Below are 25,078 nucleotides of genomic sequence, written 5' to 3'. Positions count from 1 at the left end.
GGGGCGGCGAACAGCGACGGCGAGGACGGACCGAGGCAGCCCATGAGGGGCTTCGCTCGCCAAGGAGCCCTGCGTCAGAAAAACGTCCACGAAGTGAAGGACCACAAATTCATCGCGCGCTTCTTCAAGCAGCCCACCTTCTGCAGCCACTGCACCGACTTCATCTGGTGAGCGCAGCTGCCTCTGATCAATCGGTGGACGACTTCAATGAAGTCGTGTTGGGAGTGGGAGGACGGCAAGATGGTGTTCGTGAGACGCAACCGCATTTGTCAGTCAGTTGAAGTTTGGTGACAAGCATGACTCAAAGAAATGATGTGCGTGGTGGCAACTTGCACGGACTTTCCAACATAAACGACGAATTCCATTCTAGCCGTGCACTTGTTGATGCCCAGGTACATCTGCGGCCAAGTGTGTGAGCTGCAGCCCCAGAAAGAAATGGCTGCTAGTACAGAATCACTTCCATCGTTCACATCCAGCTAAGATCAATGTATACTAGTTCGATCCTTATCCTACTGGTTGAAGGCAGTGTAGTACGAAAAAAAAAACAACAACTAGATATTAAGACGGCTGTCTTACGATTGTGCTGAATTGTCTTACTAGGTAGAACAAAGAGCGCACTCTAGTACATGGACAATACATATCTGCACACTCGTCAGACAGCCATTTTACTAGTTCATCCTAGTCCTTGCAGTACGCTGACTTGGCTTACCATTCAAGACAGAATATAGGATACTAGTACGAGGACCACGGACCGCCTTTTTCGATATGCGGACCTTGTGTGATGAACAAGAGGCAGAGCCACTGACCATTGACTGCGAATGCCACAGCTAAGCTTGTATTTTACAACAAAAACAGTCAAACATAACTGACGACTTCAACCGCTGACACAAGCGGACCCTTCGATCGCTTCCTCCAATTGTTTCGATGTCCTCAGCCCACCAGGGTGGCACTCCAGTGATTGAATTAATTTCTCTCTCCACTTTGCCCTGATTTGCACACCTTTATTTTTAGCTTGGTTGTGTGTTATCCCCGACGCCGCAATTATGCAAGCCCCGTGATGATGCCGTTTTCATTTGATAATGGGGGCAAGACTTGAGCCAGAAGAAGCGTGGCATGAGCAAGGACAATGAGAGTGCTGAGTGTGATTGCACACATCCTGGGAGATTAAAAAAAATAAAATAAAATAAAAATCAACATCCACACATATCGGTTTGCATGATTGTGTGCGACAATGCCTGGACAATTTTCCAACCTGTGACTTGTGTGTGTGTCTTCTCTTCACAGGGGTTTTGGCAAGCAAGGATTCCAATGTCAAGGTAGGAGAAAACCACCCTACCCCCACACACCTTCCGCTCCCCTCTCACAATTTCAAAGTTTTTGTAGCACATACTTGCAACCATGCATGTCAATCAGTTGTCAACGGCATGGCTCAATGGTCGTCTCCCAGGTTGTGGGTTCAAGCCCCGTGTCCTTGAGCAAGATAATGAACCTCCTCAGTTGCTTCTGTTACCGCCTTTTCAGTAGGCGCATGAGAAGTCAGTGCGAAGCGCTTTGCAAGTGACAAACCCGTTTTAGATTTGCGAGATCCTAACGCCGAGATGCTCACGGGAACATTTGCTCAATGGTGGATGAGTAAGGAAGCAGCGTGTGCAAAACAGTATGCCGGTGGAGGCCCAAGTCTGGAAGCGGAGGCTGGACTTGATTATTGAGTCACACAGAGGGTCAAACTGGAGGTGGAGGTTCAATGATTTGGAGGGAATGAACAGCCGCAATGCTAATTTCACCATTTGACAACCGAGGCACTTTGTCTGCCTGCTGTCGATCTCGAGAAGAACGTGCTTCCAACATGCTTGAAAAGCGAAAGTGAGGTTTTTTTTTTGGTTTCCATTCATGGCGTATACGACTTTTAGTTGTTGCTTGGTATCTATCCTTTGTGACGTCCTCGTCAAAAAAAAAAAAAAAGAAGAAAAGCGGTTTGCACAATTCTAAGGGTGAGAATCTGCGCCGAGTCAGCTCTGATCTCCTTTAAGCCTTCTCTGTGTATTTGTGTCAAATACTTCCGTCTGCTGCATTTTTTTTCTCCTGCTTTCTTCTTTTGGTGCCCTCATCTCCCATCTGGACAACTGGCAACCCTCCTTTTCAGCTCACAAATGTTAACAAACGCACAGGGACGCACGTAGCCGATAATATGGCTGTGCCTTATCCATATAAAATGTTATTTAATCATCAAGTGGATGTAGTCAAGGATTTTCACATCTCCTAGCAACAGTGGAACACAACTGCCTATATGCCGTAAGCTGGAAGCAGCGCCGGCTGTTCGGCACAGCGGTGTGATAGCTGATAATTAGCCGGGGCGAATATGTGGTGCGTCAATCGTGTCCTTTCGGAATGCATCCGCTGCACTGCGGGAGGGGGGGTGGGCGGGGGTTTCTCAGTTTGCGTGGAAAGGAAGGCAGTGTTGTAGGCGGAGAGGGGTAACTGGGAATTATATTGGAGATTGGGATGGAAGGAGAAAAAAAAATGATTCTATATATTTCTTTGCTCATGAGGCCAACGCAAGCATCATAAGCGGGCCGAGATCGCTTGACGAGGTGTGTCGCGGTAAAAGCGCAAATGAACTATCAGATGGACTGCGAACGCCGCGTGGAGCAAAAAGCATTGACTAAAAAAAAGTAGAAGGAAATAATGAAAGCCATGACAGGGCAACAGTTGAAATGTGCCGTCTCACTGCGGCGTCTCTGCGACTTTGCAAATGAGGAACTCTCTTAATATGTAATTGGACAACTTTTGATCCAAGGTTAAAAAATGTCATGAATGCTACGCGTGAGATACAAAAGGCAGCAGATACTTTGCTTACCTGCAAGACTGGAAGCGTGAACGCAGCTGGTAAATGAGGCCATGCGTCAACCCACTCGATTCGCAAACAAGCCCAAACTATATTTTTGATCATTCGAAATTCAGCATGCCTTCATCTTCCCATCAAGCTCGTCGCCTCTATTTTAGGTTCGTTATTCTGAAAAGCGAATAGGAATCAAAACGATGTTGCATAGCGGTTTGCGCACCTTTGGCTTTTGTATCGTGTGTGTGTGTGTGCACTGTTGCCGCTTCAGACTGATTCTTTCTCTTTCTTCGTATTGTTGCTACTGTCAACAAGTCGCCGACATGCAGAGTGGGCATTCAGCACCGAGTGTGAGAATGTGGTCCTCCTCCTCAATTTATGTCTCTGACAGAAGAAAATTGGAGAGATTTGATTGCCCGTTGGTTTATTTATTTCGTGAGATAATAAGTTTCGCACGGAGGCTCCTCTGAGAAATAGATCCACTGACAACAATACTTGCTGGTTCGAAAAAGCAACATTGCCTTTGACACCGCTTGCGGGCAGCCGCTGCCCTCAGCTTCAGTCGCAAATTCTCCTTGTGTCCGATTACGGAACACACGCAGTAAACGGAAACCCTGGTGGTGAGTAATTATAAAATGTGTTTGGATGTTTTTGATACGACATTAGCAGATTAAGCCTGATCTGCTAAAAAGATTGGCGCAGACAAAAAATGGACGCCGACTCGATTGCTCTCAGATAGATGTGGAAGCTGATCTTCAAACCGTACGCATCCAGGAGTGCATCCGCCAGCGTTGTTGGGAGGAGTAGATGCAAATAGATCGACGTAGCACAGGGCCATGTGATCTCTCGATTTTTGAAATGCCAGAAACCAAAAATGAGGCCACGAAGCATATTAGTGCTCCCTATCTGGAAATCGGGCCCATTGTGACGTGTGTGTGAGTGCATGTGTTGAACGCTATTACAAACTGTGAGAACATATTGAGTGACTGCATGCTGCGACTGGTTACGTGTGTGTGTTTTAACGTGTGAAATTTTAAAACGACTGTGTTCACATTGAGTTTTAGTGGTTAACAGGCTGTCAAGTGTCCTCCACTGGTCCAACTGTTGCATTCATCCTGGGCAAATGTTCCCTTTTGAGAGCTTAAGAGGGACTGATGTGTGGGTCGGGTGAAGGGAGGATCGGGGGGTGGTGAAGGAGCTTGGAAAGAGTTCCGAGTTATGGAGATATAGAAGAGCTGCAAAAGAACATAAAAGTTAATTAAGCTTGAAAAAAAAGAAATTCGGGGACAATGTTAAGGGTTGTACAAGTCTAAAATGAACTATTGATAGGATTGTAAAAACTAAAGAAACACTTTTTCATAAATGACAAATGGATTTTTTTTCGAGGAAAAAAGGCCACAAAAAGCACCCCAAAAAAAACCCCAAATAACAAAAAGAAAAAAGAAAAAAAACACACCCGCGGGTGGACAAATTCCCCACCGTATGTCTTCAGGGGGTGTTCGACATTCGCGGATCCTCTCTCAAAGGCAAACCGATGCGTGAAAATCACAACGGGGAAGATGGAGAATATACCAAACGGTTGTAGGAAGCAGATGAAATGAAAATGAAATTCAAAGGATCACAAGACATGTGAAGTGTCCTCTGAGAGCCCAAAAAAAAAAAAAAAAACCTGCTGGATTTCCATCATGAATTTCACGCCGCTTTACATTCTAAAAGTAATCCCTTCACAGCATAGCATAAAAGGCTACATTTTTTTTTTTTTTGGTATGACAAATAATGGATCATTTGTGAGGATGTTCTTGGAAATCCTTCTGTGTAAGTGAAGCGGCTGCTTTCTGCAATCTGACAGTTCCACAATAAATTGACAAAAATAGCGCAAGTCCAGCGAGGCAGCTGGTGAGAAACGAGCGCGAGAGGTACATGCTGCAACGACACTCGAGCCGGAGATGGCGGATGAGATTTTTTTAATCATTTTTTTTTTTCCGGCAAAGGAGATAATGGACAGGCAAGAAGTGGTATAGAAATGAGGCGAAACGAGACGAGATAAATGACGTGGGAGTGGAGATGCACTTAAAACAAGCCCATCACTGCGTTCTTTGCTTCAGCTATGAGCACACACGTTCAGTCGATTTTTTTTTTCAATCTTTATCTTGAAGGTCTGTTTCTTCTTCCTTCTGACTAAGAGTGTCTTTGAAGTTTAATCGCCCGTCTCTTGTGTTTGCCATTAACCGCGGAGCCGCTGGTGGGCACGGTGCCCACACTTCCTCTGGATTCTTAAAATATGACTTTGCCAGCCCGTCCGGGTTCAAATGACTAAGTGAACATTTGCAAACGCTTGCTGTCTATCGGTAGTGCCTCTCACATCTCAGGTGCTTCCACGGCTCTAACCTGTGTGGGCACCGGGGTCTAAAAAACATGCCTCCCACGCTCACAAACATCGATTGAGTTCCCAAGGCAAAGGGGAGCGGATAGCTTCTGTTTTGTTTTGTTTTCCTCTTTTCTGTTTACCCAGATTTCGTTTTGTGATCCGCTGTCTTCTCCCTCTGTGATTGACACACACGACACGGCTTCTCCGATTGCCTCAATCTTTCTTGAACTTGTCAATGTCCCCCGGCCTCTTTCCTTCTATGCTTGGGGGCCCCCCCATCTCGCACTCCGTCCCCCCCCCTCTTCTCTCTTGTGCCGTTGGAAGCTGCGGGCTTTGATGATTTTATAAATAGCTCAAGTGTTCCACTGAGAGCAGCGACAAATGGGATAGATAGATGGATGGATGGATGGACGGATGGATTTATGGAGCAGTGGGGACCGAGTATGTGGGTGTGAAGAGAAAACGGGAAGGAAAACCAGGATCTTGCAAAAGCTACAAGGGTGGACCACGTGGCAGACAATACAGTGGGGGGCTGTGGGTGAGGGTCATTCTGAGGTGGACAAAATGATGACCCGGCTGCAGTAATCACACACAGTAAGTCGTCCAGGTCCTGAATGAGCCAAGCAGGCCCAGACCACGACATCGTTTCTCCTTTGGCATGGTGTACTTTTTTTAAGCTGGATGTAACAGGCCATACACCTTCCAAAAAGAGCAACTTTTGTCTTGTCAGTCTACAAAATATTTCTCAAAAAGTCTTGCTTATCAAGATATCGTTTGGCAAATCGCAAGATGCACATTTGTTGTCTTTTTTTCATCAGCAATGGTTTTTGCCTTGTCCTATTTTCAGAGGCTGTACAAATTAAAACCCTTTCACCGGATTTATTTTCAACATGTTCAAAAGTTCATATTAAAAAGTTCGAGCGCGTGGGCTTTTCCAGCCCAGCTAATGTGCCTTTGCCAACTGAGCATAATCAAATGTCGATTGTTAAGCTTGAATTTCTGCAAGACCAATGTACATTTTTGTTGTTGCTGAAACAGAATTCGATTTTTTTTTTTCCCACCTAGTCACTCTACTGTAGCAACCAAAGTTTCCTCCAATAACTTCTTCCTCTTTTAAGTTCCAGCAGGATAGAGACAGCCCTTGTTGTTCAATACGAGTAAGTGCATTGACAACTTTTGATCATAGGCAGAGGTCGGTGAGACACTCACCTTTGTGTGACCTTGACCAACCACATTTTAAAGACTGGTCACGTTGATGCTTATCTTCCTGAGGGCTTACTTGTCCTTGCTGCTGACATTTATGGCAATTGTCCACCCGTCGCTCGGGTGACGCCTCAGAGACATGACGGGCTGCATCAGACAACCGATGTAGGTCAAGCGTGTTTCAGGTTCGACACAACAACACGTTATTAAAGGCTGCTCGTAAAACTAGAGGTGGCTTTACGGTTTGTACTGCCCGACTGCGAGCAAACTAGAGTGAAACCAACTGCATTTTTTTTTTCCGGAGATGCGGCGCTCCTTCCATCGAGATGTGAAATTTGTCAGCTCAAGTTTGATGTGTTTGCTAGTCCGATGGAGAGCGGCTAACTATGTCATCGTTGCTCCTGAGACACTTTAACCCTTTCGTAGACGGGCGGTAACCTAGCAACAGGGGCAGAGAGCAGTCATCCTGGACCACTCTTAACATCCCCGCCTCCTCGTTTATTTGCCTTTCCGCTCGTGCCGTTGCCCCGCACGCCGTCCAAGACCGGATCAACTTCTGTTGGCTAGTATATGTCGCTATATTTTGAGAAATGGCAAAACCCGTTCAAAGTGTCCATTTCATCAGATGTGGGCCATTTTGAAGCCATGAATTTCTCTATAATGATCCCCACTTTTTTTTCCCCTCCTTACACGTGCTTCGGTGACCAAGTTGAGTCAATGTTTTCTGGTAGCATTTTTTTTTTTTTCCGTCGTGCAGCGAGTGATATGATGCGCCGAACTGCACACGTTAGAAGCCCAACACACAGCCAGACAGCATTGGTCCGTTGCCAAGCATTGAGCGAATTGTTGTAGACGTTGCCCTGCTTTGCCAAGCTGCAGCACGCATTACTGTATACAGTAGACACAAGAGCGCTCACGCCCCTGTATTTCCCGTTTGCGGTGTTTATTTTTCACCTTCGGTCGTTTGTTTTGTATGACTTATCCTATGACCAAATAAATAAATAAATAAATAAATGAAATAGACCAAATGTGGTAACCGCTGAAAAATGGCGACAATTTAAGGTGGGTTGTGAGGTTAATATTTAACCGACAATGTCATTGCAAGCAGGCTATTCATAAAAGATGATAAAAGAACAGAATTCAACAGAAGCGGCATCAAGAAGGGCTTGTCCTTTATTCATCAAGTTACTTATTGCTCTTTCTCTTGAGCAAATGCCCCAAAATCAGCGGCATCGTCATCTACTGTTCTCTTCGAATGGTTCTGTTTTCCAATCCTCACGTTTAATTTTCTTACCGTGTTACTCAAAACGGCAGCGACAGTTTTGCGAGGGAGTCAATTAAGTCACTAGGTGCCAGTTGCATGGCAAGTGTGAGGGAGGAGAGCAGAGCAGTGGTCCAAAGCTGATTTTACACTATAAGAGGTGTGCGTGTGTGTGTGTGTGTGTGTGTGTGTGTGTGTGTGTGTGTGTGTGTGTGTGTGTGTGTGTGTGTGTTCGGCTGGACATGTTCAGTCGCTGGCTGTTCAGGTCACGCTGCGGAGGCTGGAGTACTGCTGGTTTAAGAGGAAACTAAGAGCCCTCCACGCTCACACAAACGGAAGGAGAGCGGAGAGCGGAAAGCCTGAGCTGATGCACACTGCCTCTTTTCAAGTTGTGTGTGTGTGGATGGGTGGGGTGGTGGGTGGGGGGGTACTAAAGGTGTCATGGTTAGCAGTATTATAATGCTGTTGTTAAAGGAAATGTAAAAAAAAAAAAAAAAAAAAAACATTGCAACACATTTTATTTGCATCCGGACAAACATAAGAACAAACAACCCGACGTACTTTTGAAAGAGAGAAGTTGTCAGCAGTCCATTCAAAATGAATTTCCAAGCACACAAGATAAAACTGATAGAACCTTTCAGATGTATTGATTGCTCTTCTGCGCCGATGCACAAAAATGATTAAAAAGAAACTAATCCCAAAGTAATCTCACGTCGGGCATCGTGGTTCGACGGCATCGACTGTCGATGAATGATTGTTCTCTGCAGTGCATGGACGGGAAATCCGCTCTTGACCCACCCAAAAAAAATTCTGACTTTGAACCTCGTCAATAGATTCTTTTCATCACCTGTCCGTGAACAGAGGTCCGTTTTTTGCGGATGCTTAAATGGAATGAAACGCCCCCTTTTCAGTCGATGTATCAAATAACCGAATGCCGACGCTCAGATGTGGATCGACGCGTGGCAGGTTTTTAAAGCGTCGCGGCGAGTCAACGTGAAAGGGAAACGGAGTCAGGGAAAGTTGCTGAATGAGATGAATGAGGTGCGTGCCGACGTTCTTTTCCGTCTTGAGTTGAGCTCAAAATGAAATGGAACGTAAAGCATGTCCCTTGAAAAGAAAATATTTTACAGATGAATCGCTTGCATAATATTGCTGCTCTCAATCGATTGGAAATCGCCGGCCCGCCGTGATGCAGAAAGTCACGCTTTTAAGAACGGCAGGTCATCGAAGGACAGAAATCAAGCGAGTCTGTACCATTGGGCGTCAATAGAGCCGCCGTCAAAGCAAGACAGAGCTCTTCGGAAAGCCTCAAAGACTCGAAATGGTGCACTTGTTATCGATTTTTTGTTGTTGTTGTTTCTTTTGTTTACGGTCGTTGCATTTTCTTTGATCGGAGGTCGCAGTTAGCCTGCCAAGTGGAGTCCTCTGTGATTTCCCTTTTGAAAATAACGCAAGAAATGAGAGCTGCCATGTCAGAGATTGGGATGGAAGGATGAAGAGACGATGGGTGGATTCCGGTGAGGGAGGGAAAGAGGAGGCAATGATCGGGGTGTGCTGAATCACTCTGACCCTTCTCCCATCTTCACAAGCATTGTGGGTATTTATACTGTGGCGTAGGCTGTTCAACCCCCTTATATAAGCCCGCACACACACACACACACACTCACACACATCCAGACCCAGGGAGAATGGCGTATTTTGTTTGGACTATTGACTTTCTACCTCCCGTTTATCACCCCTGCTCCTTGTCCGCTTTTGTATCAGTGTCTACCCACCTTGCTCACCGGAGTGTTTTTCTTCAGCGAGACAGTCAGAAGAGCAGAGCATGTGAGCGGCAGTCTGTCTCATCTCCTCACTCGCTTTCTTTAAAAAAAAAAACAAAAAACAAAAAAAAAAACAAAACGCTGCCAAGCACTGTAGTCACGGATAAAGATCTGGTGGAGGCCGTCGTCATGTTGAGGCGTTAGCCAAAAGTTGAAGGAATCATCTTATCCTGTTACTTTTCTGTTGAACCTGTTCCTGGGTGTGTTTGAAGCCATTTGGGCTTGAATCCACCTTATTCGGTGATACCTCGATTTATACATATATCCAAATCATTTTCCCCATTAAAATGAATTGAAAGGCGATTAATCTGTTCCACCACCTAAAAATAAATAAATAAATAAAAAACTCCCGACACTGGATTCTAAAAGCCAGATAAAAATCCACTTATTCTATGGTGAACCACCACCGCTTCACAAATTTAGCTGGTATCCTTCTTTCAAAGTATTTTTAAAATCATGTTGTGGAAAATCTTGTTTTTATACTTTTAATCATTTTAGTCAGCTATTTTTTGAATTCCTTTACTTTTTGCTTTTTTTAATCTCTTCAACTCTGGGACTGCTTTTAAATGTACTTTTCATAACACTGTGTGAAGGATATTGAGTCACGCTGGGTAGGAAATGCGCCATAAATCAGTGATACCATTTATTTATTTATTATTATTATTATTTGGCAATGTACTTCAAAATTAGTGAAGATATTTACGTACACTTAAAAAAAAAAAAAGCCCATGACTTACATTCACAAGTTTGTTGTCCTTTGCCTAACTGTGGTCGGCAAAACTAAATTTCCAGCAGGTCTGAATTCAAATAGCGACGCAGCGACAGTTGTGAGGGTGGTACTGTATAATCCATACTGTAGCTACACAAGCTGGTGTGTTTTGCATTGACGTGACATCTAAATCTGGGCCATCACCGGGCTCCATGTCATGGCATCGCTCTCTCGCTTTCACATGCACACACGCACACGCACATTCTGGCAGCTCATTAGTGGAAAATGCTGTGCAACATTGGTCTTCTGCCAACATTTCATAGAGAGAATATATGAGAAACGCGGAGCAGAATAGGGATGATAGAAAGGAAAGAAATATGATGGGAGCTTTGGAAAAAGGAGACAATGGAAAAAAAAATAAAAATACAGAGACAGCAGCAATTAAAACAGAAATCACCATCTGAGCGTGCTAATAAAGTTTTAGTTCACATTTGGCCAAGCAGTTACAAAGTCCCAATCCTAGTTCTGCTTGCGTAATATTTTCAAATAATGAGGATTTTGAGAGAAATTGTGCTAAATGCTGATAGCTGAGTCGATGGGGCTCTTGGTTAAAAGATGAGCTGATGTGTCTTCGGCGTTTGTACTTCGTGCCAAAGACACTTTTTTTTTTTTTTCCCCACGTTGTTTGCATTCACTTTTCATAGCTCTGTTCGCTTTGAGCGCAACAGGACTTTAATATTGATTGACAAACCGGGCATTATGTAATAATATAAAGTGAATATTGATGACGGCCGTGCTGCTCGAGACACTTGGCGGTACGGCTGGTGGGGGACAACCCAGTCGTTATATTGGGCATGAAGGAGTTGTGCAGTGAGTTTAAAAGTTGACCATGAAAATGTTTTCGGAGGTCTGTTTTCTTCCCTCCCCGGAAACGGACTTTATAAGCAAGTCCAAACATGAACAGCGATAGAAATGAAAGACCGAAAGCCACTTTGACCTTCCAGTAAAGGAATGGGATCAATATTGTGCTGCCTTATTGTTAATTGATCCTGGATATTGGAAGCTGTCATGGAAACACGATGCACCCCCGCTGGCTGAGAGCCAATTTTGAACGCCAGTATTCATGATCGGCATCACCATAAATAAAGTTTGCTAAAAATTATTCTGTAGAAAATATATTGTGGGTGAAATTTGGAGTGAGTGGAGATTTTGCAAACTGTGCCGTTTTTCTTTCGCGAACGGGTCTTGCGATACGCTCAAAATGAAACGCATATTTGTGGGTACGAGTGTGTTGTGTAAATATTGTGTGTTTCCCATGACTATTTGATGTCGATGATGAATAATGAATGTCGGACTCAGATCAGAGGAGGAGGGCACCATGGGGTCAGGAAGTCACATTATTCCGGAGCATAATCTATCTGTCTTCCTGTCAACACATGCTCGTGTACTATTAACTCGGTTTCATGAACATTTATGAAGCCAATCGAACATTCGTAGTTTGCATATGAACCAAGATTTGCATTTAAACCACATTCCAGTCCGTACATTTTTTTTTCTTTGTTATGGCACATTTATATAATGATATTTGGTTTGTTTTGGCCCAAGGGTCCTTTCGTTGTACCGCGCGCGGTTCTATTTTTTGCAATACAATCTGTGTTTGGGTAAAGGATTTGGCAGAAGTGGTCCTCCAAAAGAGCAGTTGCCTCCAAGCAATATGTGCGTCGAGCGCTCTCCATTTCCCCTCCCTACTTCCTTGCCTCCTTCCACCCTCGCTTTGTGTATTCAATCTGCGATATGACTGCGATGAGTGGGTGGTCCGATACGTGTGTTGTATCATATCACTGAGGGGGAGGTGTGACCAAAGAGGAGGAAATTGCGTGGGAGTCAAGTACCATTGAGGTGCACATGACTGCGTGTGTGTGTGTGTGTGTGTGTGTGTGTGTGTGTGTGTGTGTGTGTGTGTGTGTGTGTGTGTGTGTGTGTGTGTGCGTGCGTGCGTGTGTGTGTGATGGAGCGAGATGAAGAAAAGACTTGCTTTTTAATGATATCCACCAATCAGTGCGGGTTGGGTATCACTCTCTCTTTATTCCTAAAGAGACCAGCTTGATTGTTATAAAACCTGGCGGTGTCATTGGCAAACATTTTTTTTTATTATTAGGTAAAATCACAAACACTATTTTAAACTATGTATGACAAAGTGCGTCCCTCATTGAGAGGCTTCACTCTGTAACGACTTTTGGCCGCAACACTGCCCCCTGTGGTTTACTACTTGTATTTACAGCGCATATAATAAAGTGGTAACTTTGAACTGCATCCTTGTTGTTTTTTTTTTATTTTTTTTTTTTTGTTTTTTTGTAAAGAACTGATCCAAGGGTGTTTGTTTTTGTTGGCTTTTAACAATCCTTCGAAAATGTCCAAGGCAAACCTCAGCATAGTGAGCGATCGCCCGACCGATGAACACTTTTTCTGGGTGATTCACACTTACGTAAAACTATCGGAACGCCTCATGACCAGGGAGTTGAATGACTATTGGCTATCTATTTATCCATCTCCACACACACACACACACACACACACACACACACACACACACACACACACACACACACATTTTCTCAATTTTGAAAGGGGGTTCTTGTAGACAGAAATGTGGCCATTTATTTGGCAGACATTCTTTGGATGATAGCGTGTGACGTAGCTGATCTTTTTGCTCGTCTGTCCGCTAAATTAAAGTGCTCATTAAAGTAGCCAGCGGAATGTACACTAGTTCAACGTGTGTCTCCAACAAGTACAATTTTATCCGAAAAGTGGAAGTAGTGGAGTAACTGTAGCACGTTATGACTATTCTCAGAGCGCAAGCTTATTTTTAGCCAACCGGCCTCGTCACGCCTGCCAGCCGATCTGACGTTGATCAGTTTGATGGGGACGGCGGGCTGGATGGATGGCAGCCGTGCATCGAGGCTTTTGATGCGTTTCAGGAACACTAGCTGTTGTCTACACGTCCACACATCTGGAAGAATGTGTTTACTTTCAAAAATATCTCAAATAAAGTTTGCCAAAACAAAAAGTGTTTTTGTTCATAACCATTCTTCTGTTAAAAAATAGGAAGTGGAGTGCCGCGACATCTTCTATTGCATTTGCAGCCTCGCGCAAGAAGCACTTCTCTGGAGTGGCTGACGATGGCTCAGTGGCGCAGGGCTGACAATGAGAGTGTGTGGGTGTTAATAAGACAGACGCCTCTGTACATTTCCCACTGGAAGCCGTTTAATAAGTGAGGTACATGGCAGATTTAACAGCATCGCACATCATCACTCTTGTCGAGTCTCCTCCTGAGTATCGAATACAGCGGGGCTTTCCGACGTCCGGCCCGCTGGCCATGTTGCGACCTGCCCCTTTTCTTCAGTGGCTCGATTACCCCCCCCCAAAAAAAATATTCTATGTACATATATTTGACACAGTTAAAAAAAATGTGTGGGTGTGCTGCTTCCATCAGCGATAGGCGGTCATAGAGGAGACCCTATCTCGGACCCTTTGATTGATTATTTTGGGCCAACCGAAACTGACTCACTAAATAACTTTTTTTTTTCTCCCCACAGTTTGCTGTTTCGTGGTGCACAAACGTTGCCATGAGTTTGTCACGTTCTCCTGCCCAGGAGCGGATAAAGGTCCAGCATCAGATGTGAGTATGACCCACAAACGGGCGTGTGTGTGTGAATTTGCGTGTGTCCGGTACACTAAGAAAACAGCAAGAAATGTGGATTGTTTACACACTCGGGCTGTGTGTACGTCAAAGCACTTTTTCTTTCTCGTGTGAATCTTGTCCGTTCATCCACAGGTAAGCTGAAAAGTAAGTTTTTTTTTTTTTGTTTTTGTTGTTCAGTCTTTGTTTCAGTAAATGCCCACCAGAATATAAGACAAAGACATGTGGACGAGTCGTAGCTAGGGCTGACTGAGTTTGAAAAATAATCAAATCGTGACCCTCTGTGTTGTGCAACACACTAAAAAAAAGTACTCAGGACTTCCGCTTGAGAGATTCTGAGCATTATGAATTTCAATTAAAAAAAAAAAAAATTTTTTTTAATCCAATTTATTGTGAACAGTTTGCGGAAGGTCCATCAAACACCTTTGGGATAAACTGCTCCTACTTTTGATGCCCGGTAATCGTTTATGACTTGCAAAGAGCAAATCTACCCAAACTTGGAAAGATCGAATGACTTGTAATGTGAAATTGAGTTTCATTAGTTCAGGATGTGGATCGATATGAATCCACAAAGGTTATGAGACATTTTGTTAGCGGCGCCCAATAAATTCACGGGTTTTTTTTTTTACTTTGTAATGGAGTTCATTGTTCCATCATCAAAATGAATCCAGCCAGCTGACGTAATAGATTCTTAATCATGGCTTTCGCCTCCTCGAGCCGCTCTTACAGGAAGTGCTTATTAAGTGTTACTTTTATTACAAAGTAGTGTAGGCTTTGAAAGAGCTGACAGGTAGCCTCCTTTCTTTGATTTCGATTCTTAAGTTGTAGCCGGGCTTTCTCATTTGCACTTCCGATGGGAACGCTAAGGCGTTCCCTTCCTCATCTTCACAGTGCTTTCATCAATGTCAACTTTATCCTTTCAAGAACCGAAGGGTCTTTTAACTTCCAAGTCCTTTCTTCCCTCAGGAGGACCCTTCAGTCTGACAAGTACACTTATTCACCTCCCGCCCCCACCCCGAGAGAAAATGCTCAAATGCTTTTCAGTTTTGGGCTTCATTTGCTGAAATGCTCCTGGCCACTGATTGGAGTTGTTTGCTTTTGTCTTGAACTGTTTTCAGCGATAATAGAACCGCCAATCACCTGCAGATCACCTGCACCCGAATAGCTCTCCAACTGTCATCCGCTCTGCAGTCGCCTCCACCTATTCTATTTAAATGCCAGTCCACCGCAGGGGGTGGCGGGCTGCTCTTAATTACGGGGCCTCACCAGCCCCACCGTGTCATTTTCTTAATGAGTTTGTGGACTTATGACCTCAGTTCCAACGCTGGGCTAATCTAGGCTAGCTTCCTTTTTGAACTTGATGTAAATTTAAACAGAGGAGACAGGTAGCCTGCTCCTCTGACTATGCAAGGAGAGAGGGAGTTCGAAAATGGAATCCTCCTTGCCCGTTGAGAAGAAAAAAGGCACGGCAAAGCGAGACAATTTTGTTTCTATACACTAGCAGATTTCATACGCAAGGTAACTCAATGTGCTTCACACAGCCAAAAGCACAACACCTCAAGGCATTTACAAACTAACAGCAATGGCAAAGTCAGGGTGAGCACTGGCTCACTGGCATGACACAAGGCCCTCAAACCAGGCTCATTTCATCAACACATAAAATAGACGTTGTAAAGTATGCTATAATTCTTGATCCTTGACTTACAGTATTTTAAGAAAAACTCTTTCAACCGGCATATTTCGAACACTGTAAAGATCCGCATTAGATTGATTCATCACTTGTGCGCCCTTCGGGGTTGAAGAGGCGGAGGTTTTCTGTGGGGCAAGGCCAACTGTTTGTCAAGGGCAACGCAATTACTGCAGCTGTTGAAAATTTACTGCGCATCATCGGTTACGTTGTCACCCACTTAACAGTACGGAGCCCCCACCCCCTCCTCTCATTTTCCTCTGTCTCGCAACGATGTTATGTTTAAAAGAAGAAGTCAATTATAGATCTGGGTTAATAGAATACTTGTCCTTGGAGACAAGTCGAGGGATGAGATGAGGCTCTAATGAAACCTACATTCAAGGTCCTCAGCCTGATAATGCTACTTGGGGCTGTGCGGGGAATGTGAGTGTTAAAGGAAAAAAAAAAACGCCAACTAAGTCTGTACTGTACATTCTGCATATGTATCCCATCCCCGCCCTCCAATAGTTCCTCAGTGATAAAAGCGTACATCTGGGAAACGAAATTCCAACCTATCCACCGTAGTAGTCTGATATATGTGTGACGTCTCAAGGTTGTCAACTAGTTTGCAACGGGGGAGTTACAGCCACACTAAAATTTGTTTAGCCAAAAAAATGATCAAAAGCGGAGCGTGCACAATGAGAAGTCGCAAAGTGCGTGGGTGGTCCTGTAGCACTCGTTAGTGAAACGTGACTGTTGAATTGTGTGCATAAGTTATGAGCTGACTTGATGCTTAGAGACTGGGCAGCACAGCATATGCAAAGTGTCCGTTTGTCCACGGGGTTGCATCCACTCAGCTGAAATAGTAATAGGCTTCATCTGTGCGAGTACATGACCCATCATGTTTGAATACATTTGTCATGGCCATGCAAGACAGTTGAGTGATGGTTCACGGGTTCGAACTTGCCCCCCGCACACCCTGCAAAAAAATGATGTAAATTGTTTTCAAAAAGTATGTTTTGTGCAATCCTGCTAAACAAAATGACATTTTCTGGTCGCGCAGTGGACGGGTGCTGAGCACGTTCGGTGAAGCCTGTAGCATATTTGTACGCATATTTACATTCAGTCCAATTTGACAAATGGATGTGTCAGTCAAAGTAACTCATGTTTTCATCTTGATCTTCCCTGCTGTCGCTATGCGCACGGCTGCTATTTCTTTCAATACGACTGCAACAACATCGCTTTTTCATTTTGCAGAGGGAAAAAAAAAAAACTTGCAGGAGGTACAGTCGCCCTTGAGAAGAGATGAGAATCAAGACGGACAAAAATACGCCCAGATGCGCCTCTCCACCCACGCAAAGGAAATCACAGGCAGCCGCACAATCATTTAGGCATAACAAGAAGCGCATACACACACTTGTGAGCAAACCTTGTGGGGGCTGCGTAGAATTCGGGCGGCAGCCGTCTAATTTCAACACAATTTTCCAGGAGGATGGGAAGAAATCAATGTGCATTTTTTCGGGGGCTTAAAAGAACTAAAAGATTTCACCAAAGTGTACCATGTGTCCCTTTTAATCATGTTCAGCACCGAACGGTCACTTTCGTTCTCTCAGACATCCTTGGTCACCAGATAGCAATCTTAGCTAGCGACATCTGGTGTATAAGGAAACAAAAGATCTGGTGTATGTTGATTGGTTCAATATTTGACATATTGGAACTTCGACAATGCACCTGCTCACATCATATTTACCATATGTTGTCAGTGATTATGCAGTTGTGTGTGTGTGTGTGTGTGTGTGTGTGTGTGTGTGTGTGTGTGTGTGTGTGTGTGTGTGTGTGTGTGTGTTTTAAATGAGCATTCAATTTCCATTAATAACATAGCCACAATTAATTTGAGTGGCAAGCGCCAAAGAAAAACATTCAATCATCATATGTGGGCGTGGATGCCCATGGTTGCGGGTCTCTCTCTTGCTCTCTCGCTCTCTCGTACATACTCTTCAGACGGAAATAGAACCACTTTCTGCCCCAGTTATGCCTTACAGGTGTTCTTAAAAGAGGAAATGATACCCAAGTTCCCATGTATACCGCACTTGTCATTTGCATTGCGCATTTGGATCATTTCTCATTTTTTTTATTAATCATCAGTCAGACGTATTGGTCACGTTTTTATTTGGAACATGGTCCCCATTATGAGGAATTGATGACTTTTTAAGTCAAGTGGTTGAAGTACAGTGCATCCACTTCCACTCGAGGCTCAGCTTCTTGGCTCTATCGCTTGAGAAAATCCAGAAGATGATTCAAATACTCTGTTCTTGATTTTGAACATTTGGTGAAAGTCTGCACAAGGATGCTAGCTTTTGATATTAAATGTTGACATTGCTCTCTGCCTGCAGGATCCGAGGGCGAAGCACAAGTTTAAGATCCACACCTACTCCAGTCCGACTTTCTGTGACCACTGTGGCTCTCTCCTGTATGGCCTCATTCACCAGGGCATGAGATGTGACCGTACGTACGAACAGAAACAGAAACAATTCTTCAAGTCTTGTGTCTGGTTATGATTACACGGAGCACATACATGATGATGATGCGATGTTCTGAAATTTACTTGATGCCTAATTTGCTCAAGTGTACTATTGTGGCTAAAAAAAGTCTGTACTGTCCAAATGACAGTTTTTTTGTGATGTTAAAAAAATAAGAAATCATTCCAAAGCTTTTTCCACCATTCATGTCAGATGATCAGTCACATTTGCAAGTAGCAATGATACTAACGCCGTGTGTGGGATCATAAATGATTATGGGTGCATTATAAGGCGGATTTACCATTCCCGATTGCTCCATTTCTTAATAGTGCACAGTGTTATTTTATTTTATTCTAGTACTTTAAAACTGGCAATTTAAAAACAATGAAAAAAAATGGTGGCTGGTCTTCGAACAGCATGTACTTGTCACAACCGGTCCGTGACGCTCCGAAGGTCCGGGATCACTGATCTGTATTGTCTCTTTCAGACTGTATGATGAACATCCATAAGCGCTGTGTGGCCAACGTGCCGAGTCTGTGTGGAACGGACCATACCGAGAGGAGAGGGCGTATTTACATCAGCGCTGAGATCAAGACCAACGTGCTCACCGTTACCAGTAAGGATGGCTATTAAATGTGTTATGTCTCCCTCTAGTGGTAGAGTTATTGTATTACAGTTAACAGAAACGCTCCATTTAATTTGACGTATTTCATGCCGAACACACAATCTCCAAACAGCACGGCAATATATGGACAATACAAACACAATGCAAATAAGTGTACGTCTTTAATGCATGACAGTACTGCGTTATATGTTGAACAGGAATGGTGATTTTAACATGCCCCAGTTAACATTATAGTACATAAGATAAATGGAGATTTACCAACATGTATAAAATGCGTATTAAGGTTAGGCAGCCATGTAATCTGAAAGCAGTCACGACTTGACATTTCCTTTTTCTTTTGTGCTTTATTCTATTTTTAACAGGAAATCCCTCAAGCGGTAAAATGTCTCATCCGACTCAATACTCCAAGTTAGCTTCACGGAAATGTTACACTCATGCAAAGCCTCTAGGTGGCAGCAGAGGTTTATGATATGCTTGTTCTCTGCTATAGTTCCATAAAAACGATATAATACAGCATTGTGTAGTTTTATGAAATAGTTATTTAATTTACATGTGAGATGTTCCAATGTAACACTGTCTTCTGTTGTGGATATCATTTGCGTTTATGTAGAACTGCACTGCATCATGCTGGGAGCTGTATTTGGTGAATTTACTTGACCTGAGTGAGCAAGCTATTTATTAGAAACACTTCGAAAGATCAAATTAGAACATTCACAGCATAAAAATCTCTTCTTGAAGTATTCAAGCAGGTAGACCTTCATACGTCACTGTTAAGAATGAACATCAGGTACTCATGTTACGGGGTCGGGAATTGGAATATTGCATGTGTCCTGAAAATTGTGCATACATACTTGAAACTGTGCAGCCACGAGCAACGCCCGAAAATCAAGTAATATAATTTGATGGAATATAATAAGCGGTTTGGATGGATGGATGGATGGAACAAATGCAGAGAAGGCCTTGTTGGCTCGCCTCTGCTTTATTCCTTCTCACAGTTTGCAGCGTCGCAATACTTATTTGCATCGACAGGGGTCAGTAAGTACACACCAGCTGCTGCCACCCCTCATTGCAGTGAGATAGGGAGCAGAGGACTGGGAACCGGCTGTAAAAGCACCAGAAATGGCTGAGCACCTCAACATTGCAGACTGCTGGAAACGGCAGCTGCACCGAGAAATGCATTAGTGCCATGTAGCTCAATTCAAAGCAGCAGGCAAGAGTGCAAAGTAACACTTTATTGATCACTTTTAGGTCACTCTTTTGCCTCTCGGGGAGATCAAAGCTGAGTGTCGTGGCAGAACAGCATCCGCGGACATGGAGGGGAGTCGAGCGTTTGGCTCAAGGACGCGGAGACCAGCAGGGGAAATGCGGTCTTACGACTGTGGCTTTGGAAGTTATCCTCATTCCGTGGTGCTGCCATGACACCCGCAGAAGTCGCGGGATCATCAACTCGTAACGCAGTCTGACATCAGAAGGATGAATCAAGTGCATATATTATTATTTCAATCGCATTTTAAGAGGGATCTTCGATACCACTATTTTTCAGACTGATACCAATACGAGTATTCTTTGAGTACGCATCGATACGGACTGCTGATACCTCTACCAGTTCGATACCACTTTCTTTCAGACTGATACAATACGAGTATTCTATGAGTAAGCATCGATACGGAGTACTGATACCTCTACCAGTACTTCTGATATATAAAGTTTCATTAAACATAATGACAAAATATTTTGAACAAAAAAACTTTCTTTATGATGCAGATGATGATTTGCCGATGTGTCAAACTGCTGCAGTATAGCGCCAACTACAGCTGAGGAGGGCATACTGGCCAGAATTTCTTTGCCTGAAGTATCTGTGGCTGCTATCGGCAGCCTCTAAAAGAACCCAATACCTAAAAACAATACGATACGGTACCTGATATCTGTCCTGTATCCCTACTTGACACACATTTAAACGAATTAAAACACACTTTTAGGCGTATACATGCCGGCCATAATATTAGGGACGCAATATAATCTAATTGCTGTCCCAGAAATGACCCATTACAAAAAAAAAAATTAGTCGAAGTTGGCACGCTAACCACTGGATCACCGGGCTGCCCTGTCATTAAGCTAATAAGGAAAATCCTCTCTCTATTCCACAGTGGTAAAATAGATATCTAAGCTAGACTTAAATACACGAGTTAGCGCACTTACTGTATACCGCAGTACACGAGCAATCACATTTCCATTACACGCATTAAAATAAACAACAGCCAAGCATATAAAGACACACACAGACGCCCGTTCTATTTACTGTCAAGAGTCCTATGAGACTCTTTGGCATGCTACCCTCTTTATCGCCAGAATTTGCTGGTCACTTTAACAGGCGTCATCTAATATTTATTGGCCGGCTCCGCTGAGGGTTTCATGCTGGCTATCGGGGCCGGCGATGCTGTGGTTCACCTCTCAGAGTGTAGTCCAACATCCCGCTTTGCCCGCACGCTGGCAAATCAAACCTTTCCTTCCTTGCGTCTTCTTGAATCACCTGTTTATTGAAATGTGCTACTTTTGTGTTGCTTTTTAAATATGAGGTTGCATACAGGAGAGAAATGTTTGAATGATCGACTGATAGGCGTAAATGTCTGCATTGTACGCCACAAGGGCTGTCTTGATAATACTTTTGTCCGCAAAATGTAGTTTTGTATGACTTCAGAAATTCTTTGAAGGAAAGATTGTGGGCAAGGAACACACGGCTGCAAAGGTCATCGTCTGTATCCATGGCGATGATCCCACTTTGTTTTCTCTTCCAGACAATCGACGAGTACACAAAACAGACTGTTAAATGATGTTTAATGTTGCATGTGATTACATTTGGACACTGTGACGGAAACGTAAACGGTCGATGTTGGCAGTTATTGGCTTTCTCCAAATCTGATTGTTTTAATAGAAGTTGAAAATGGAAAGCTCGTAAGTCATTTTCGTGGCTGATTTGCAAAAGTAAAAACTCATTTTTCCACAGTTCTCTTGGCATCTGACGAACTCATTTGTGATCATCTTGATATTTTCCGATTTTTTTATTTTTATTTTAACCATACATCAATTTCTGTCTCTTTCTCCCTGCAGTCAAAGAGGCCAGGAATCTTGTCCCGATGGATCCCAACGGTCTGTCAGACCCGTACGTGAAGCTTAAACTGATCCCGGATCCTCGCAGCGAAAGTAAACAGAAGACCAAGACCATTAAGTGCTGCCTCAACCCCGTCTGGAATGAAACCTTTAAATTGTAAGGCCTTTTTTTTTCTTTCTTTCTTTTTTACACCACTCTTGATCATTTTTTTCCCCCATCTATTAATTAGGGCTGCTTTTCTATCTCTGCCTTTCTTCTCATCTGCCTCCATCAATCTCTCCCACCATGATCGGTTGCCTCCTCTTTCATCTTGTGTTCCTCATTTAGTCCCTCACTCGCTCCGTGCAGTCTTTTAAAAGGCATTACATTAAGCGCCACTTTCCAAGTGTATGTCACCGCTGGCGCTCAGATAACAACATCTGGTGTCTTATATTCATAAAACCTCGCTTTTGGGGTTGTTTCCTGCCGCCGAATCCAGTTATGTACTTAATAAATCATCATCGCGGCTCTCCTAGAAGAAGACGGTCTTAAATTATGAATCATTTGGGGGGGGGGTGTATATTGGGGCATTCATTTGCATGACTAAAAAGAAAAAAAAAAGAGAGCATAAACAATATTTAATCACACGCACTGTGTGTGGCTTGAATATAGGCTAAAATATAGAATGGCCACTATGGTGGTTGACCATTAATTTTTGTCATAGGAAAAAAATGGGGGAAAAAAATATCTGTTCCAATTTGATAAGGAAGTTAAACAAATTAAAATGCAAAATTTTTTTGAAAAAAAAGCAAAAACTGCAAAAAACCCTCGTTGCATGATATGTTGCAACAGATATGCCAAATGAGGATGAAAATAACACACTTTGTATATTGTACACACACAAACTCAGAAGGTGAGAGGACTAATGCAAGCTAAATGTGGAGTAAGTCTTGGCAAATATCAATGTTGGATTTGGCCGGTGGCCACGAAACTAGATGAGAGCGAGTCCCCTTGATCCTTGTCTGATGGGCATTGTTTTTTTTTTTTCTTCAAGCCACCTGAAGGAGTGCGATAAGGACCGCCGTCTTTCCGTGGAGGCGTGGGATTGGGACCTGACCAGCCGCAATGACTTCATGGGATCTCTGTCCTTCGGCATCTCGGAGCTGCAAAAACAGGGAGTGGATGGATGGTAAGACGGAGGAAGAGGAGGGAGAGCGAAGGTGACCTTGTTCATTAGCGCGCTGTTGGAGAACGAACGGCTTTTGGTTTGGGCCCTTCTTACCGTGGTGACACTCTGTGACAAAACGTCTTTCCCTCCGCCACTTCATTGCTTGTTTTCTCTCTCGTCCGTGTTCTCTCTCTCGCACCCATTCCAGCCTTCTTTCATCCCTTCATTTCTGCTGACACTACTGTCAGGGCGTTTAATGAGATGCCAGCATTTGCGGCAAAATGGTGGTCTGGAGATGCTGGAGGCAGTTTTGATATAGAAGTAACATCTGCTTTTCGGAGCTAAAAAATCACTTTCTATTGTTATTTTCCTCTATGGCAGGTATCTTTAAAAAAAAAAAAAAGGTGAGCCTTTGACGAAGCTTTTTTTATTTCCAGTACACGTCTGTCAGGAGGATTCAAATACAAAAATCCGCTCATAATATTTACAACAATAGGCAGTATCACGTGTACGTTATGCTCATTTGTATTTGTTTTTTGGTTTTGTTTTTATTAATTGTCATGCAATTAGTCTTGTGGAGCTGAGGAATGGTATTGAAATGTTGGCAATTTTTTTTTGTGACAACATTCAGATCCAGAATGACCTTGCCACGTTCGCGCCGCGTGCCGCTGAACGTGCCTGCACTTGTTCAATGCTGCTCCCTTGCACCAAAATAGTCTGACTTCAAACTTACAAAGGCTTATTTTCTTCAAAAAGGCAATCTATTAGATGTGCCGATTAATTCGTGCTTCAATAATGCTCAGTATTATATTGACTTGTTTTAATGCAGTATAGCCGATCAATCTAAATAACCTTGAATGAATTTTTTGGGTGCTTGGAAACACGCAGTAAGTTTCCGCGAGTGAGTTGAGGTGAAAGAAATGTTTCAGATAATGGATATGTGGACAGTTTGGCTCTTTGGTGTGTTTTTCAGATATGCGAGTTAAAGTGAAGGAGAAAGTAAAAAAAAAAAAAACCTCCGCCATTCCACCAGAAGATGAAAGTGAAAAAAGTCAAATCCCGTGTAAATAATTCAAGACATATATTACAAATACATTACAAGAGCTAAAGGCCATATGGCACTCAAATCCTCCCCAGTGTAATTGAGCGTGAATATAGGGGCTGTTTGCTGAGTTCCGAGGAGTCAAACGCGTAATGGACCAAATGTGAAATTGTCTTCCATCGATTGGGCGAAATGAGAAGCGTCTTCACTCCTCTGTCAGGCTTTGCGAGATTACCATGAAGGAGAGGGAATTGCTAAATAATGAGCCTATCATTCTTTCACACTTTAAATTGGCGTACTAACTGTCGGCAGCCTTGCCTAATGGCTGCAGTTAATGTCTAAATTGTATCAACTAATTGGGAATTGATTTAAGTGGAAATATGCTCTGTCCTCAGGTTCAAGATGCTCTCCCAGGAAGAAGGCGAGTACTTCAATGTTCCAGTTCCGCCGGAGGGGGAGGAGGGCAATGAGGAGCTACGGCAGAAATTTGAGGTGGGCCTTTTTTACTCTCTCTCGCTGTGTGCGTGCGATACACTCTTGAGTGGGAGCGCTGTTAGCAGTTGGCAAGCACACACTCACCATCCAGTCTGGCACACTGCAGGGGTGTGTTTGTCTGTGTGTGTGTTTGTGTGTTTGCACATGAATGAGTGTATACGCGCGAGCGTGATCACGAGGCCCTCTGATGAGCACATTGGACGCAAGACGACTGTTGCTTCGTCTGTCTCTCGCTCCCACTGACTGCGAAATGTCACAGAGTGGCGATGAAGTGCGTTGCTCTCATAGTGAAAAGATCATCCGAGGCCTCGTCCGCACGGTCGCCGAATGCATGTGCAAGATCAATGACTCTTTAGGGACAGCAAAGTCCACAAAAGCTACGTGTGTTATAATAATACAAAGAGAGGCAACAGACGAGAAATAAAATGTGGGTATTTGGGAGGCTCTTGGCAATGATGAGACTCGCCACGCTTCGCTTTTTGGCCACGGCTACATTTAAGTTGTAAACGTGTGTGTGTGTGTGTGTGTGTGTGTGTGTGTGTGTGTGTGTGTGTGTGTGTGTGTGGGGGGGG

At 43.7% G+C, this 25,078-nt stretch overlaps 1 protein-coding gene across 5 annotated transcripts in view; it reads left to right on the top strand.

The window, feature by feature from the left end:
• Window positions 1–25,078, top strand: part of LOC109514913 (protein kinase C beta type) — a 53,709-nt gene that overhangs the window by 2,796 nt on the left and 25,835 nt on the right. For 3 of the 5 annotated variants that reach the window (XR_002168079.1, XM_019868374.1, XM_019868372.1), the window contains exons 3-8: window positions 13,800–13,882; window positions 17,963–18,074; window positions 18,576–18,704; window positions 21,822–21,978; window positions 22,856–22,990; window positions 24,407–24,503. Coding sequence is in view for 4 of the 5 variants with exons in the window: in XM_019868374.1 (XP_019723933.1) it covers window positions 13,800–13,882; window positions 17,963–18,074; window positions 18,576–18,704; window positions 21,822–21,978; window positions 22,856–22,990; window positions 24,407–24,503 (713 nt within the window). In the remaining variant the exon portion in view is untranslated. Of the gene's footprint in view, window positions 1–8; window positions 168–1,284; window positions 1,317–13,799; window positions 13,883–17,962; window positions 18,075–18,575; window positions 18,705–21,821; window positions 21,979–22,855; window positions 22,991–24,406; window positions 24,504–25,078 lie in introns of those variants that run through there. The other 2 variants (XM_019868375.1, XM_019868373.1) reach the window with 2 other exon arrangements.

This window comes from Hippocampus comes, unplaced genomic scaffold, assembly GCF_001891065.2.
Source record: "Hippocampus comes isolate QL1 unplaced genomic scaffold, H_comes_QL1_v1.1 scaffold314, whole genome shotgun sequence".
NCBI lineage: Eukaryota > Metazoa > Chordata > Actinopteri > Syngnathiformes > Syngnathidae > Hippocampus > Hippocampus comes.
The sequence above is the reverse complement of the archived record's forward strand: the minus strand, read 5'-3'. Positions and strand labels throughout refer to the sequence as shown.